We start from the raw sequence: 18,251 nt of genomic DNA, 5'->3' as shown, positions 1-18,251 counted from the left end.
ATCAATGGATTAGTCTAGCAACCCCCATGCCTAGGTTATTAATTTTGGACTTTCTAAGGTGAATTTTGTTAAATTCCTTTAAAGGTCCAGTCCTTAAAAAAAAAAAAAAAAACCTTCAAAAAGAGAAATTGTGAATTAACTCAGCTTATAAATATTCGATTAAATTGAATTTCCTTTTGCATTTCCAAATCATTGTATCCAGCACAGTGGATGGCCAGAGTACAACCATACAATATTTGTTGATTTTTAACAGAGGGGGAAGGAGAAGGTGGGATAAACTGACAGGATAGCACTGATGTATATACACAGCCATGCATATAAGAGATAGCTACTGGGAAGCTGCTATATGACACAGGGAGCTCAGCCCAGTGACGTGTGATGATCTAGAGGGGTGGGATGGGACAGAGGAGGTAGGCTCAAGAGGGAGGAGATACACGTGTACTCACATTGTTGTATGGGAGAAACCAACACAACATTGTAAAGCAATTATCCTCCAATTAAAAATAAGTTTTAAAAAAAACCTGACGATAAAAAGATAGTTAATGAAAATAAAATAAAAAATAAACTTCAGGTAAGCTGATAATGTCAGTGCTCCATTCACTTTTCTCAGATTGTTGTTAGTATATTTTACTCATTTCCAACAACTGTGTACTTTTTCTTACAGCAGCCAGCATCCATGGCTCTTTTTCAGAAGAATGCTGTCAGGAGCCCAGTTTGCCTATAAGCTCAGAGATCCAGATGTACATGGGATCTTATGTGCCCCCAAGGCAGCCCTTAAACAATGGCTGATAGATATGCAAGTATGAAAGCGTCAGTGCTTTTGCCTCTGAACAGGACAGCTTGCATTGCAAGTATCCCCTTGGAGTCTCAAATTAGGCATTGTTTTGAAAGTGATTATCGTGATGTGTACCATAATGTAAGAACTTAACTGAAGTGAAGTGAAAGTAGCTCAGTTGTGTCCAACTCTTTGCAACCCAATTGGCTGTAGCCCACCAGGCTCTTCTGTCCATGGAATTTTCCAGGCCAGAATACTGAAGTGGGTTGCCATTTCCTTCTCCAGGGGCTCTTCCCAACTCAGGGATAGAACCCAGGTCTCCCACATTGCAGGCAGATGCTTTACTGTCTGAGCCACCAGGGAAGCCCCCTATTCCCTTGGAGATCAGGCTAAACTTAGGCTTCCCTCTGTAGGACGTTGCCACAGACTGCATCTCTGCTGGGCTTCCACCCATTCCAATTCCTGTTTTTCCCAATCTTTTACCAATTTCTCATAGATCTCTCCTTAATAAATCATTTTAATTCTTATCTCAGGGTCTGTTTCTGGAGAACCTGATTTAATATCGATATATTAAGTTTCTTGGTATTGCTTCAGTTTGTCTTAAGGCCCAAGGTGGAAGTATATAGGAAAACAAATAAAATGAATAGGAACACTCTCATTTTGTTAGCTTGAGCTGGAACCAACAGATATGGGTAAGAATTCCATAGTCAATAATTAGAAAATAACTCAAAATTATGGATGACTTAAAAAAACATATGATGAATACTAAATGAGATAACTTTGACACATTGTGAAATGATAAATCCTAACTCACTTGCATTAGACTTAATCCGGGTGCTTGTTAACAATGTAGATCCTGCTCAACCTTCCCATCTTAATGAAATATTCCCTGAAGAAGGGTGTCTTCAACAACATGTCGACATTTTATCACATTTTAGTCCCTAAAGCAGTACTGCTTGGACCTAGAGTCTCAAGTTGCTTTTTAAATATTTTTAGAAATGCCTTTATTCCAGATCTTACCTATCTTTCATGAAAATTTCATTTCTAGTTCTTACTCCTCTTACCATAGGAACTAAAACCTGGTCCAAAAAGCATATTGAGAACAGATGCATTATCATACATTTAATTTTCTTCTGCTTTTCTTCTAATCCTCTTCTCCCCTGAGATCTTCCTTCATCCTTCAGTTATAAATATTTTCCCTTATATACAAAGGAATGCAAAAGGTACTAGGATATGAAGATTATGTTTACACTTAAAACTGTATCGGGGGCTGCTTGTCATCCTCAGAAACTCTGTTTATAAAGTCAAGTTGAATTATTGCCTAGGGACTGACCTACCTCATACTATTGATAGAGTCTCTATCTTACAGTTGACTCACCTTTATATGTTCTATTTGATCATCTATATATACAGGTATATAAAAACCCCAAGGATTGAGAAAGAATTCATTCTAATCTGGCTCATAACCAAAGGATTTATAAATTTAATGTCAATTTATTAATTAAAACTATACTTAGAAAACAGCAGTTAAAAGCACATGTCCATGTGCCAATGTCTTATATTTGAATGCCTGCTATCTTCAAAATGTGAGAGCTTAGGCAAGTAACATAAACTAAGATTTGGTTTCTTTTTCTGTAAAGTGTGGTAACTATAGGATTATTGTGAAAATTAAACTAGTTAATATATACAAAGTATTTTGAAAAGTGTCTGTTGACACAATGAAATGTTGATAAATTACTGTTCTTGCTAAAAGTGATTGCTATTCAAGACCCATTATTATCAATGACATTAGTGATAAAAATGGAATTAGACCTATGTTATATAGGTAAAAATGAAATATTTAATATGATATCTTTAGGAAAAAATTCCTAAAATTTTGAATACAGATTAGAGATGGTATTATTTACCCTTATTCTCTATAAATTCAAGTTTCCTTCATAAATAATCTCATTATGATCACATTATAATTTACATTCTTGTATACTTTGGCCACCTCATGCGACGAGTTGACTCACTGGAAAAGACTCTGATTCTGGGAGGGATTGGGGCGGGAGGAGACAAGGACGACAGAGAATGAGATGGATGGATGGCATCACCAACTCGATGGACATGAGTTTGAGTGAACTCCGGGAGTTGGTGATGGACAGGGAGGCCTGGCGTGCTGTGATTCATGGAGTCACAAAGAGTCGGACACGACTGGGTGACTGAACTGAACTGATACTAGCCACAAGCATGCATGCGCTCAGCCTTGTCTGACTCTTTGTGATCCCATGGACTGTAGCCCACTGGACTCCTCTTCCATGGGATTTTCTAGGCAAGAATACTAAAGTGGGTTGCCATTTCCTATTCCAGGGGATCTTCTCAACCCAGGGTTGAACCTGCATCTCTTGTGTCTCTTGCATTGGCAGGTGGATTGTTTACCACTGCATCACCTGGGAAGCCCTTATACTAGCTGCCTCCTCATAATCTAGAGAATTATTAGACTTGGACACAGTGCAAAGGGGTGGAGGGCTTAAAGTTTCTCAAATCAAACTTCCCACTCTCTGCAGAAATCCATCCCAAAGCATTCCTGAAAGTTAAGTCATTCAGCTCATGGATAGAGACCTCCAGTAATAAGAAGCCTCCTAACCGTTGAGACAACTTCTTCCATTAGAAGGCAAGCCTGACCACTTAAAGTTGTATTATATTTGCCTAAAATTTTCACACATTTTTGCTAAGATTTAATATGATTAGTTTCATTAAGATTTGAAGGTTCAAGGGCTTCCCTGAGAGCTCAGTTGGTAAAGAATCCACCTGCGATTCAGGAGACCCCAATTCAATCCCTATGTTGGGAAGATCCTCTGGAGAAAGGAAAGGCTATGCACTCCAGTATTCTGGCCTAGAGAATTTCATGGACAGAAGAGCCTGGTGGGCTGCAGTCCATGCGGTCCCAAAGAGTTGGATATGACTGAGCGACTTTCACTTCATTCACCGAAGCTAAACATCTTCATGAATTATAACTGAGGATTATATAAATTTATAAAACAGATGTTTTTTCCTTGAAGTCACGATATCATTTAATAAGCAAAATATTTTGTTGTCACAGATGAAATGTGAAAATTTTTTGAACATATAGTGCTTTGATCTAATACAAATATATATATATGCAATTATAAATTTATCTGATTTATTATACTTATCTTAGATTCTGCTTCATTGACTATGCCAAAGCCTTTGACTGTGTGGATCACAATAAACTGTGGAACATTCTGAAAGAGATGGGAATACCAGACCACCTGGCCTGCCTCTTGAGAAACCTGTATGTAGGTCAGGAAGCAACAGTTAGAACTGGACATGGAACAACAGACTGGTTCCAAATAGGAAAAGGTGTACGTCAAGGTTGTATATTGTCACCTTGCTTATTTAACTTATATGCAGAGTACATCATGAGGAATGCTGGGCTGGAAGAAGCACAAGCTGGAATCAAGATTGCTGGGAGAAATATCAATAACCTCAGATATGCAGATGACACCACCCTTATGGCAGAAAGTGAAGAGGAACTCAAAAGCCTCTTGATGAAAGTGAAAGAGGAGAGTGAAAAGGTTGGCTTGAAGCTCAACATTCAGAAAACAAAGATCATGGCATCTGGTCCCATCACTTCATGGGAAATAGATGGAAAAACAGTGGAAACAGTGTCAGACTTTATTTTTTTGAGCTCCAAAATCACTGCAGATGCTGATTGCAGCCATGAAATTAAAAGACGCTTGCTCCTTGGAAGGAAAGTTATGACCAACCTTGTTAGTATATTAAAAAGCAGAGACATTACTTTGCCAACCAAGGTCCATCTAGTCAAAGCAATGGTTTTTCCCGTGGTCATGTATGGATGTGAGAGTTGGACTGTGAAGAAGGCTGATCGCCGAAGAATCGATGCTTTTGAACTGTGGTGTTGGAGAAGACTCTTGAGAGTCCCTTATACTGCAAGGAGATCCAACCAGTCCATTTTAGAGGAGATCAATCCTGGATGTTCATTGGAGGGACTGATGCTAAAGCTGAAACTGCAATACTTTGGCCACCTCATGCGACGAGTTGACTCACTGGAAAAGACTCTGATGCTGGGAAAGGTTGGGGGTGGGAGGAGAAGGGGACGACGGAGAATGAGATGGCTGGATGGCATCACTGACTCTGTGGACATGAGTTTGAGTGAACTCCGGGAGTTGGTGATGGACAGGGAGGCCTGGCGTGCTGTGATTCATGGGGTCACGGAGAGTCGGACACGACTGAGCGACTGATCTGATCTGATCTGATCTTAGATTCCATGAGGATTTGCCACTATGTACTTTCCAAGCTTGCTACTATATACTGTACATGTTGAATGCTTTGTAATGTCATTTTCTGTGTTTAAGAAATCTGTATAAAGAGCTGCTCCACTATTGAACAGCTACAAGCACTCCCATATTTATTGCAGTACTATTCACATTAGCCAAGATAGGGATAGAACCTTAAGTCCTCATGAAAAGGTAAGTGGATATAGACGGTGTGGCCCATGCCACACACACACACAATGGACTATTGTTCAACTACAAGAAAGAAGGAAATCCTGCCACTTGTAGTAATAACATGGATGGACGTCAATGACATTATAGTAAGATAAGTCAGAGAGAGAAAGAAAAATATTGTATGATATCACTTACATGTGGAATCTAAAGTCAAACTCCAAAAAAAAGAGTAAAATGGTGGTGACCAGGGACTGGGAATGGGGTAAGAGGAGAGATGTTATTTAAGGGTACACAACTTAAAACTAATAAGTAAGTCATAGAGATTTAATGCATAGCATAGTGATTATAGGCAACAATATTATATCACATCAGCCTATCTCAGTTTTCAAACATGTCTTTCTCACTAAATCTGATCATTTCTAGCTTTTGATTTAAAGTGAGGGATGTAACATTTCCTTTCACTTGAACACTTACAGGCTATTTTAGGGTTATTAATTGGTCTGATTTCCATATTGTTATGTATCAAAGATTAGGGAGGCCTGAAAGAGGGAGAAAGAGAACTGCAAGTTGATGGAGCAGTCAGAACACACATGACATTTACCAGTTAAGTTTGTCATCTTATATGGGTGTAGTTCATGATGTCCCCAAGCAATTAAAATAGTAACATCAAAGATCACAAGACTACAAGTCACCGTAACAAACATAATAATAATTAAAATCTTGAAATATTGTGAGAATTACCAAATGTGACGCAGAGACAGGAAGTGGGAAATGCTGTTGGAAAAATGGTGTGGATAGACTTGCTCAACAGGGTGGCCACAGAGCATTAGTTTATTAAAAAAAAAAAAAGCTGTATCAGTAAAGTGCCATAAAGCAAAGTACAAAAAAGAGGAATACTTCTATTATCTCTCTATATAAAATCTATACATTTTCAGTTATTCTTTACACCTTACTTTCCACCTAAATAAAGTCCATTTTCTGCTTTAAGGCTACCATTCTATTTCAGATTTTGATTCTGTTAACCTTTCTGTTCTAAAATATTTTGCATCAACCCTTTTTTCCCCTCCCCCAACATAGTTAATTTCTCCTCAAATGAAGCTTTTTCCATAGGCTTCAAAGATTCTTTAGTATACAAAAAGTGAATGACTCAGAAAATTCATTTTCTGTATACTATATATAGGGTAATTTTACCTTTAAGATACACCTAGCAAATAAATTTATCTTTCTCACATTGTATATAAATAAGAATTTATCTGATATATGAAGTGCACAAAGAAACAAAAACAATTTGAGAGCAAATCAAATAAAGTTAGCTTACAATCAGTAATAAAATTTCCACCGTTTTTAATAATGATATAAAATCAGCAAATCTCCAATATTGATCTGATTAAGTTTTGCCTATACTCAGAATTATACTGCATTTTCACAGCTGAAAAGCATTTCTGGAAGCTATAGAAAAACAAGCCAAAAAATTACATGTTTATTGCACCAGCACTCAGCGAGTGGGATGAACTGCATTTTGACAAACTTTGTAGTATTTCTGAAGCTGTAATATTACAAACCACTGAGAAAATAGAATAAATAATTAGTTTTCACACTACACTGATTTTTGTATCAAAGGTGCTGCTTATATTTATTGAAAAAGTGAACAAAAACATCTTCATGGAATATGTTCAATTAACTTCAAAGATGAATTATATTTGTTTCCTAAAATAATTTCCCGTGGGAATGTGATACATGCTGCTGCTGCTGCTAAGTCACTTCAGTCGTGACAGACTCTGTGTGACCCCATAGACGGAAGCCCACCAGGCTCCCCCTTCCCTGGGATTCTCCAGGCAAGAACATTGGAGTGGGTTGCCATTTCCTTCTCCAATGTGTGAAAGTGAAAAGTGAAAGTGAAGTCGCTCAGTCGTGTCTGACCCTTAGCGACCCCACGGACTGCAGCCTACCAGGCTCCTCTATCCATGGGATTTTCTAGGCAAGAGTACTGGAGTGGCTTGCCATTGCCTTCTCCAATGTGATACATAAATCGTGCTATTTTCATTAGAAATGATATATGCTTTCTATACAAAAACAGTCTCAGTACCTGTTATGTTCAGCCTACAAGTGTTATATTTATACTATGTATTGTTTAATCTATTATTCACTTAAATATTGATTTTAACTAAATCCTGTTTTAAATTTCAATTGTTTTATTAAAAATTTTTAAATCATTTTTGATGATTTAAAGCATTTTTACTTACTATAAAACAGTGTATGTTCATACAGAGAAAGCAAAAATTGAAAAGTAAAACAAAATCTTTCATGAGCGTAAGGTTGTTTAATCACGTATTATTTCACATATTATAATCACATATTATGTTTAATCACATATTATTTTCTTCACTGATAACACTTTTTAAACTGATGCAGAACCCACAATGAACTCCCATTCTTTTTTTCTCATTTTTCTCCATAGCATTTATAACCATCTTGTATTCTTTTCTTTTCCTTCTCTCAATTATCAACTTATTGATCTATTTATTCATTTATTTATTAACTGTCTCGATCCTAAAGTTCTGTTCCATGAAACAATGTTTATATCTTGTTCACTGCTCTATCATAAGTCCCTGGAACAGTGCTTAATATGTAAGAGGCTCTCGGTACATATTTGTTGAATGACTGATCAAATGAATCCTATTCTGTTATCAGGCTTAAATGATATATACCATTTTAAAATTTTCTCATAGGACTCTATTCAGTTTATATATCAGAATTACCTATTTTTCTTTCATTTAATGTATTTAAAACTTTTCATGTTTAGTATTCTTGGATGAATATACTTGATGTATAAAATATAAAACTTTAGGCATATTATCAATTATTTCATAGAGGAATCATAGAAGTAGAATTTTAAGGTTAAATGGGATGTATACTCCCATGAAACATACTGCCAGCCTATCCTTTAGAATCACTGATATCAATCAATTTATACTCCCACTGTGATACAAAAGAGTCCCCAATTTCCACATTCTCAGTGTTTTCATTCATTTTCTTTTTAAATTTGCTGAGTATTTTCCTCCCCCAAATGTCCAAAAACAGGTCAAATATGAGAGAAAAAATAAAGTTTAATTATTTTTACACTTAACAATTTTACTTTACCTGAACTGGATTAATCACAAAGTCATTTACATATCCCTGAATTAAAACTTGGTATGTATGAGTAGATTGCTTTATACTGTAATACACTTCATTTAATAACTTCTTCATTAAATGATTCAAATGTGTTATTAGTTACACAACATTTAATGGTATACAGCATACTGACTGCAGCTATATACTTCCCCTTTAATTTAGACTAATGAAAATGAGTTTTATCCTTCTTAAATAACTTCAAAGACTTCATTTGAATAAGACAAAATCACTTCCATAGTGTTAATAAAAGTTCTAAAATAATTTGAAATAAATACACAGCTATAGAATGTTGAGTGATTGAATGTCCTGTAAGTTTATGAGTCTCAAGAATACTATTCATATATCAACCAAACTCATATTATGTCATTTATCAATCTCAGTTCCTACCACTTTTACCTACATATATCAGACAGAAATAAATTTTTAACTTGCCTATTCTATTATAGGTACAAGTTCTTTAAGTTCTATAAGGCAAAGCACTCAATTCTTCTTGCCAATGTCATGACTCAAGTAAGAAATATGCATATCAGGCTCTATAAATTAACTCTGTCTTATAGTTTCAAATGTATACAAATACACATATATAGTAATAGAAAATAATTTTATCTGGCTCATAAATAATTTGACATAAAACCCAAATGGCTCTTATCACTGGTATTAAGGTAAAACAATTACTAAGATTTAAGTGACAAATATTAGAGATTAAAAAAAAAACCACTTTTTCTATTTCTAAGAAGATATGATAAGAAAGAATATCATTCATAGGATAAACATTGACATAAAACATATAACCAACAGAATTACCACCATTGTAGCTTTTGATCATATAACAATAATTTAAAACAAAAACCTAAAGACTTAACATACCAGTTGTCCCCAACAAAAGTTAAATGGTATTAAGAACTATAAACATAAATGAGCTATTCTCATTATATAATTAAGAATTCCTTGTCATATCAGTCAATAAAAAATCTAGCCTAAACAAAAATCAACAAAATAAGATGAACCTATTCAGAGAGTTGATACACACCTGACTTATTTTCCTAGATTGGATCAATGTAACAGGACAAACAGAAGTTAATCTTCAATTACCAAAACAAGGTTTGGATATTAATTGAATTGGCCCTGGTCACCTATATATGTAAGAGACATATTTTGGACTGTATATTTTAAGATTAAGTTCAAAAAAATGAATCATTCTATAATATTACAGTATCTACATATGTCAAAGGAAATCAAATTTCATAATCATGGCATCAAGTAATAGCTTCAGAAATGCATATATTTTTTCGAATGTGTTTATTATAGAGGCATGTGGGATATCTGCTATCATTTATTTGAATTATAGGCTACTTTAAGATGCAGGATGTAAAAAAAAAAAAAATAAGATGAAGGATGGCAAACTTATTGAAGTATTGGCTTATTGTGATAAATTCTTTTCATTTAGTTAACCAGCTAATCTACAGTTGTGTGACACTGACAGCCAATATGTCTTTGACTTCCAAATAACTGTCTTCTTAATGAAGATATTTTCCTATCCCAAATTCTTTCAGAAGCTATTGCTGGCTTTGCACTAAGAAGAAACATGTTTCATATTATAATAAGATTTTATACTTCTAGGAGATTCAAATGTCCTGAAAATGACTTTGAAGTAGGGTTTATTAATCTTTCATATTCTCATGAGAGTCAAGTAGGTGGCAAGTATTATCTCAATTTTGTAAAATAGAAAGTAATGAAACAATTAGTGAGTTTACTTGCCTGAGGCTAAATACTGAAGTAATGAAAAGTCAGATTCCAATTCTGGAACTTAAACTCTTACTATGCATTCAATCTATAATACATTTTATTGAGACGAGAGTAAAGGCAAAGGAAAAAAATCTTCAGAAAATATGAAAACCAATCTAATCTACTTTAAGGGACTCTGGAAAAGATATCTGTTACTTTGATTGATTGGTCTTGGTGACAGTGATAATACCTGGACCTCAAAGAACTAATTTCCCTAAAACATTTCTGGGTGACCATATATTGAGTGTGGTTATGGACACAGTAAAGGTAATTGAATTCTACTGAGACTTCAAACAAAGCTAAAACCTGACAAAATATACAATGGCACAATAACTCAAAAGATGAAAAAGAAACTAAGGAAAGCTAAATTTGGACTTAAAATGGAGTTGGTAAGATACCTGATTCTTGAAAGTGAAAAATAAAGCAAGCCTCTATGGATTTCAGGGTTCCCCAAGTATTCTTATTTGCTTGACCCATCATATTCTCCTGCTTTGATTTTTCTTTAAAACCTCTTAATTTTCTCTATTCTATTTCATTTTTTCTTTTCATAGTCTCATAAAGATTACAATAGTTTGATTATTTACTGGTAATACATTTGTAAATTACTGTTGAAAACTCATGTTCCTATTCTTTATCTAGCACTCTGGTGTGAAATAGACTTACGAATTCATTTTCATTACCAAGAAAAGCTATTTCATTATATTTTAGTACAAAAGTGTAATTACTAGTAGCTGAACTAATTGCAATTTTAAAAATTAAAATTTCTTTTGGTATTTCAAGTCATGATAAAAACATTTAGCTTTTAAATAGTGGCTTTCTTAATACCTGAGGAAAATTTAAATAATTCCATGAGACTGGCATGATATGTACAAGATATATATCTTGTATATGACTGATTTTCCAAATCAGTAGTTATTTCTCCTCTAATAATGTAGCATATTTAGAGTTTGTTTTTTTCTCTAATAGGAGATGACTTATTAGCTGTAGTAAAATTATTAAAATTGTCTTTGGAAAAATTAAAAGACATAAAATTCCAAACAAACCTTACAGTTGAAAAAAATCTAATATCTTTCACTACATAAGCAGATTTAGGTTGTTGTTTTTCTTTTTTTTGGTCCTGCAAACTTAAAAGAGACATGGTAAATGTATGTTTATAATTATCTGTTTTAATAAGGAAATCTTTTTAGATTTTTTCCTCATATCTTTAAAAGAACAATCTTTACTTACCTGGCCCATCATCCACTTTGTCCAGGTACCGAGGTGTTGTGCTAAGAAAGGAGGCATGTTTTATTCTAGCCACAAAAGTACGAGGTGGCATGTATTTATGTTGAATTTGAGACATTTCATATGATTTTTGAACATCATAGGCACCTGGTGCTGGAACACCCTGAAACAGATTTCAATGAACCAGCATAAACATATAGGAAATTTCCAGAAAGATATAGCATAGATTTTCACACTAAGAAATGGTATATGTAGAAAAATACAAAACTTCTACTTCATTATTAAAAATAGAAATTTAAAAGAGTATTCCTAAATTATGCTCTCCTAAATGAAGTATAAACTGACTCACAAAAAATTAACATGAACAGAATCATGAATTACAGATTCACATTCTTAAAAAATTAGTCTTCATAATATAGTTGTTGTTATTGTTTAGATGCCAAATCATGTCTGACTCTTTTGCAATCCCATGGACTGTGGACCACCAGGCTCCTCTGTCCATGGGATTTCCAGGGCAAGAATACTGGAGTTGTCATGTATTGTCATGGCCTTCTCCACAGGATCTTCTCAACCCAGGGATCCAACTCACATCTCCTGCATTGCAGGCGAATTCTTTACCACTGAGCCACTGGGAAGCCCTTCATAATATACATCAATCTCTAATTTTCAAATTTCACAATGAAAATCAAATTTTATATAGAAATGAGAGCACTGATTATTTATTTTCTTAAGTAGAAAAATTACTCCTGCTTTACCATCCTATGCAAGCATACTTTACTTATCCTACAAATGAGACTGCTTATTTCATTTTAATAGATTTCAATTAGGTTAAAAGGCTTCCCCCTTTCATCACCTATGGCTCTTAACATGCTCTACAGTTATATTAACATTTTTAATCAACATAAACCACATGGATATTAATAACTGTAATAATAATTCTAAACAAAATAAAAATATTATATATTTGTTACACAATTAATGCCTACAAACCATTAGTTAATTACCTCAATGAAAACTTTTAAAACTCATTTTCTTCAAATTATTTTTAAAAATAATGTTTTATATATAACAAATCTCTTCATCTGTTTTATGTACAAAGACAAAATTTTTTAAGTTTTAATAATTTTCAGGCGGGCAGGAGACTTGTCTTGTGGCTAAGGGTGGAGGCTCTAGCACAAGACCTTTTTGGTTCCAAATATCTTCTTCTTACTTGCTGTAGGACCCTAACCAAGCTACTCAACCTCTGTAATTCCCAGTGTCTTCATCTGTAAGTGGGAAAACTATAGAACTTATATTCTATGTCATTGAGTTGCTGTGAGGTTTAAATCAGTTAAAACAAATATTTAGATTGGTCCCTGAATCTACAAAAAGGGTTCGCTATTCTTACTATTCCCTGGTGGTTCAGATGGTAAAGAATCTGCCAGCAATGCAGGAGACCTGGGTTCAATCCCAGGATAGGGAAGATACCCTGAAGAAGGGAATGGCTACCTACTCCAGTACTGTTGCCTGGAGAATTCCATGGACAGAGGAACCTGGCAGGCTACCATGAGGAACCTGGCAGGCTACCAGAGGAACCATTTACTATTCTGCTAAAGCTAATTTCAACGTAGAAAACAAGACTGAACAATCAAAGTATAGGCAAACAGAAAAGAGTTTTTAAAATATTTCAAATAAGTCAAACACATTTGGATACTGAGAAAGCATACTTTTGAAGTCCATCTAGGAGCCATACTTTATAAAATGTACTTTCTTTGTTCCTTAAATCCCTATGATCATCACCTTCATGCACAAGCCAACAGCATGATCTCCCACTTCCAAAGAATCACTAAATAAGGTAAAAGCACAGATCATGACTGGTGGAGGAGATTCTTACATGCAATTCCATATTTTTGGTATAAATACTATGTCAAACACAAATTCCACAATCTATAAGTCAACTGAGAAATGTCAATTACTGTTTCTTTCTTGTCTACACTAGTAGTATATTTAGTAAAAATAGGCTGAGGATAAATGGTAGTAAAATAGCCTCAAAGATGACTTTTGGATCTTTCAGGACTGCCTCTGTGGTATGTGAAAGAAAGCATAAAAGAGCACAAAGAAACCATTCATATTCAAAGTACTCAGTATTTAGGAAAGCTTTACGAAGATCTTGATTATACTACCCATTTTCATTTTCTTATCAAAAGCTGCTCAGTTCAGGTCAGTCCCTCAGTCGTGTCTGACTCTTCGTGACCCCATGGACCACAGCATGCCAGGCCTCCCTGTCCATCACCAAACTCGTGGAGTTTACTCAGACTCAGTCAGTGATTCCATCCAACCATCTCATCCTCTGTCATCCCCTTCTCCTCCTGCCATCAATGCTTCCCAGCATCAGGGTCTTTTCAAATGAATCAGTTCTTCCCATCAGGTGGCCAGAATATTGGAGTTTCAGCTGCAGTATCAGTCCTTCCAATGAACACTCAGGATTGATCTCCTTTAGGATGGACGTGTTGGATCTCCTTGCAGTCCAAGGGGCTCTCAAGAGTCTTCTCAACACCACAGTTCAAAAGCATCAATTCTTTGGCATTCAGCTTTCTTTATAGTCCAACTCTCACATCTATATATGACTACTGGAAAAACCATAGTCTTGACTAGATGAACCTTAGTTGGCAAAGTAATGTCTCTGCTCTTTAATACACTATCTAGGTTGGTCATAACTTTCCTTTCAAAGAGTAGGTGTCTTTTAATTTCATGGCTGCAGTCTCCATCTGCAGTGATTTTGGACCCCGAAAAAATAAAGTCAGCCACTGTTTCCCCATCTATTTGCCATGAAATGATGGGACCAGATGCCATGATCTTAGTTTTCCAGGTCCCATGATGGGACCAACATGCCATGAATGTTGAGCTTTAAGCCAACTTTTTCACTCTCCTCTCTCACTTTCATCCAGAGGCTCTTTAGTTCTTCGTTTTCTGCCATAAGGGTGGTGTCATCTGCATATCTGAAGTTATTGACATTTCTCCCGTCAATCTTGATTCCAGCTTGTGCTTCATCAAGACCAGCATTTTGCATGATGTACTCTGCATATAAGTTAAATAAGCAGGGTGACAATATACAGACTTGACATACTTCTTTTCCTATTTGGAACCAGTCTGTTGTTCCATGTCCAGTTCTAACTGTTGCTTCCTGACCTGCATACAGATTTCTCAAGAGGCAGGTCAGATGGTCTGGTAGTCTCTCTTCTAGTACCTAGACTAAATATGAGTGGTGGATTTGGCTGCTGCCATGTAAAACCTTTTATCTTTTTTTTTTTAATATGTTGAAGAAAAGGTAAGTAACTACACAAGTGATTCAGTATTCTTTAATGATAGTGTTCAACCTCCAAAACTTTGTCCAACTAGCTACCCTAAATTTCATTAGATTCACTGCCTCCTCTACCAAGTGAAAATATACTACCTTCATTCATGATCACCTCTTTTTATACCATTTGCATGTTTCTCTGAAAACGTATTCGCTTAGTCAGTTCAGTCAGTCAGTCACGTCCGACTCTTTGCAACCCCATGGACTGCAGCAAGCCAGGCTTCCCTGTCCATCACCAACTCCCAGAGTTTACTCAAATTCATGTCCATTGAGTAGGTGATGCCATCTAACCATCTCATCCTCCGTTGTCCCCTTTCCTCCTGTCCTCAATCTTTCCTAGCATCAGGGTCTTTTCCAATGAGTTGGCTCTTTATATCAGGTGGCCAAACTATTAGATATTCAGCTTCAGCATCAGCCCTTCCAATGAATATTTAGGACTGATTTCCTTTAGGATGGATGGGTTGGATCTCCTTGCAGTCCAAAGGACTCGCAAGAATCTTCTCCAACACCACAGTTCAAAAGCATCAATTCTTCTGCACTCAGTTTTCTTTATAGTCCAACTCTCACATCCGTATATAACTACTGGAAAAACCACAGCTTTGACTAGACAGACCTTTGCTGGCAACGTAATGTCTCTGCTTTTTAATATACTGTCTAGGTTGGTTATAACTTTCCTTCCAAGGAGTAAGCGTCTTTTAATTTCATGGCTGCAGTCACCATCTGCGGTAATTTTGGAGCCCAAAAATATAAAGTCTTATTCCCTAATTGTGTCCTTTACTGATGTTTCTAGGTTGTTCTTACTCATCTTCAACTCTCATTTAATCTAAGAGATTAATATGTCAGGCAAATTTTCTAGGCATTCATTAATTAATTCCTAGGATTAGTAAGATAAATCTGAAAGCCTGTTTAAGAGCAATAATGTAGAGGGTGAGATGTATGGAAAGAGTAACACGGAAATTTACATTACTATATACAAAATAGATAGCCAATGAGAATTTGCTGTATGGCTCAGGAAACTCAAACATGGGCTCTGCATCAATCTAGAGGAGTGGGATGGGAGGGAGATGGGAGGGAGTTTCAAAAGGGAAGGGATATATGTATACCAATGGCGGATTCATGTTGAGGTTTGACAGAAAATAGCAAAATTCTGTAAAGCAATTATCTTTTAATAAAAAGTAAATTAATTTTTTAAAAAAAGAGCAACAACAATACCTATATATTGTATTTTATACACCATTTCGGGGAAAACTATGTATAGATAAAATCATCAAATTTCTGTTGGTGATCCTTTACACATCACAGAAAATAGGGAAGGCATTTGATGAGTGGATATAATAGACATTTCTCATGTCTTTTTTTACCCAGTGTTTGCATCCTGTTCCTGTGTTTGGAATATCCCACGTGTTTTGCAGTACAATCTGAGTCCCAGCACAAAAGCTAAAACTACTTGATTCTCATCTTCCTGGCCTAATTTTTAAAACCTAGGACATGAGTTTAAGCCATAGGCTCAAATGCCAGCTTTTCAACTGGCAGTTAGTTATTAAAAAAAAAAAATAGAGAACATTAAAAATCCCATTTTAGAGCTTATTTTCTTTTTTGGTCTAAATAAAGTGAGTTTAAAAAACATCTATTCCAGTGGTGGCATTGGCAGTGCTAGTAGTTACGTTCATTTCCCAGAGGCAACAGTGGGAGGACAAACTGAAAGATGCAAATAAGACTGAGGGAAAATGCCGTAAATGTCCGATGAAATAAAAGTTATCTTTTGATGCAAATTAAAGTCTAAGGTGTCTTGATTTCTTCATATGGAAAGCCAGGGTCCTATCTAAAAATGACATAAATTATAACAGAATTAAAATAATTGATGTATGCAAAATTCTTAGAATGGTATCTATTAAAGCATTAATGAACAAAAACCTCAATTAATTATAGTCAGAAGGTCAGAAGAGGGAGCTCTCACACCCTGGGATGATAGTAAAGCCCTACAGGAAGAAATACCTTCTTCTTTCCTGGCAAGAACTCAGCCAATGTAATACCCTGGATTCTGTTTTCTATAGCCCTCCCAACTTCCTTTTCATCTCTGGAAAAGTGTTCTTCTTCCCTTCCCCTGCAGGGACTTGCACATGACTCACCATGGTTCCAGGGACTTCCCAGGTGGTTCAGTGGTAAAGAATCCACCTGAAATGCAGGAGGCACAGGTTCAATCCCTGGATTGGGGAGATCCCCGAGAGGAGGGCATGGCAACCCACTCCAGTATTCTCGCCAGGATAATCCCAGGAAAGAGGGCCTCGGTAGGCTACAGTCCATAGGATCACAAAGAGTCAGACAACTAAAGTGACTGAGCACGCACACATACACCATGTTTGCAGACACCAAATTGCCATTCTCTGCTGATCTCAAATAAACACATCTTTGCCAGAGAAACATTCAGCAGTCTATTTGTTCAGATCAACATGTTTGATACATAACATGAACTACTGTTTGTTTTCATTGCCATCATTATTATTAGCATTATTATTTCTATTAGTTGTGGGACTACATGAAACACTCAGTGATATTTCTATTTCCTGCAGAGAAATACCAATAGGACTTTTAAAAGGAAAGTTCCTAGTATTTTAAGCCCCAACCAACCAACAGAAACAACAAAATTAAATATCAAAGGCCCTGCATAATTCCCCATGCCCAGAATTCTTAACCACTTAAAATCCTAACTGACCTGAAGCCTCAAAGACCAGTTCATTTCAAAAAATTCAATTTTTCCAATCCTTGTACCATTTTGACATGTGAAATTTCATATACTCTCTAATCTTGGACATATTAAACTGCAGGTAGGCTCTGATCTTTAAAAACTCTGATTACCAAATACCAATATTTAAACCTTCAGCCCCAGCAAGAAATGGAGCATTTAATCACCAAGTTGACACCTAAGATGTAGTACACTATGAACAAAGGCTGAACATGAGTTAGCCTCAGAATGAATTTTCCTTTTACCATGCTATGGTTAAAGATTTGAGGATGTCTTTATTTCATGTTTCATTTTCAGTGATACTTTTACTGGCTACAGAATTCTTGATTCACTTATTTTTCTCCTGGCATTTAACATGTCATTTCACTGATTTGGGGGGCTTCCCTGGTGACTCAGATGGGAAAGAATCTGCTTTCAGTGCAGGAGACACAGGAGGCACTGGTCCGATCCCTGAATCAGGAAAATCCCCAAGAGAAGGGAATGGCCACCCACTCCAGTATTCTCACCTGGAGAATCCCATGGACAGAGGAGCCTAGCAGGCTACAGTCCATGGGGTCACAAAGAGTTGGACATGACTGAGTGACTAACTCTCACTGATTCTGGGCCTCTACTATTTCTGATAAGAGATTAATAATCATATTATTTCCACCGTATGCAGTAAACTATTTTTCACTTTTAAGATGTTCTTTTTGTTTTTGACTTCCAGCCATTTGACTATGTATGCCTAAGAGCAGATTC

The 18,251-nt window shown here is 35.8% G+C and overlaps 1 protein-coding gene across 1 annotated transcript in view; it reads right to left on the bottom strand.

Annotated features, from left to right (window-relative positions):
* The window catches only part of STPG2 (sperm tail PG-rich repeat containing 2), a 376,150-nt gene that overhangs the window by 113,995 nt on the left and 243,904 nt on the right, over positions 1–18,251 (bottom strand). The window contains exon 9 of the mRNA XM_055434603.2: positions 11,437–11,596. Coding sequence (XP_055290578.2) covers positions 11,437–11,596 — 160 coding nt within the window. The remainder of the gene's footprint in view (positions 1–11,436; positions 11,597–18,251) is intronic.

The sequence above is a fragment of the Moschus berezovskii genome, chromosome 5 (genome assembly GCF_049115385.1).
Source record: "Moschus berezovskii isolate FMDL1 chromosome 5, NW_MosBer_1.0, whole genome shotgun sequence".
Taxonomy (NCBI): domain Eukaryota; kingdom Metazoa; phylum Chordata; class Mammalia; order Artiodactyla; family Moschidae; genus Moschus; species Moschus berezovskii.
The sequence above is the reverse complement of the archived record's forward strand: the minus strand, read 5'-3'. Positions and strand labels throughout refer to the sequence as shown.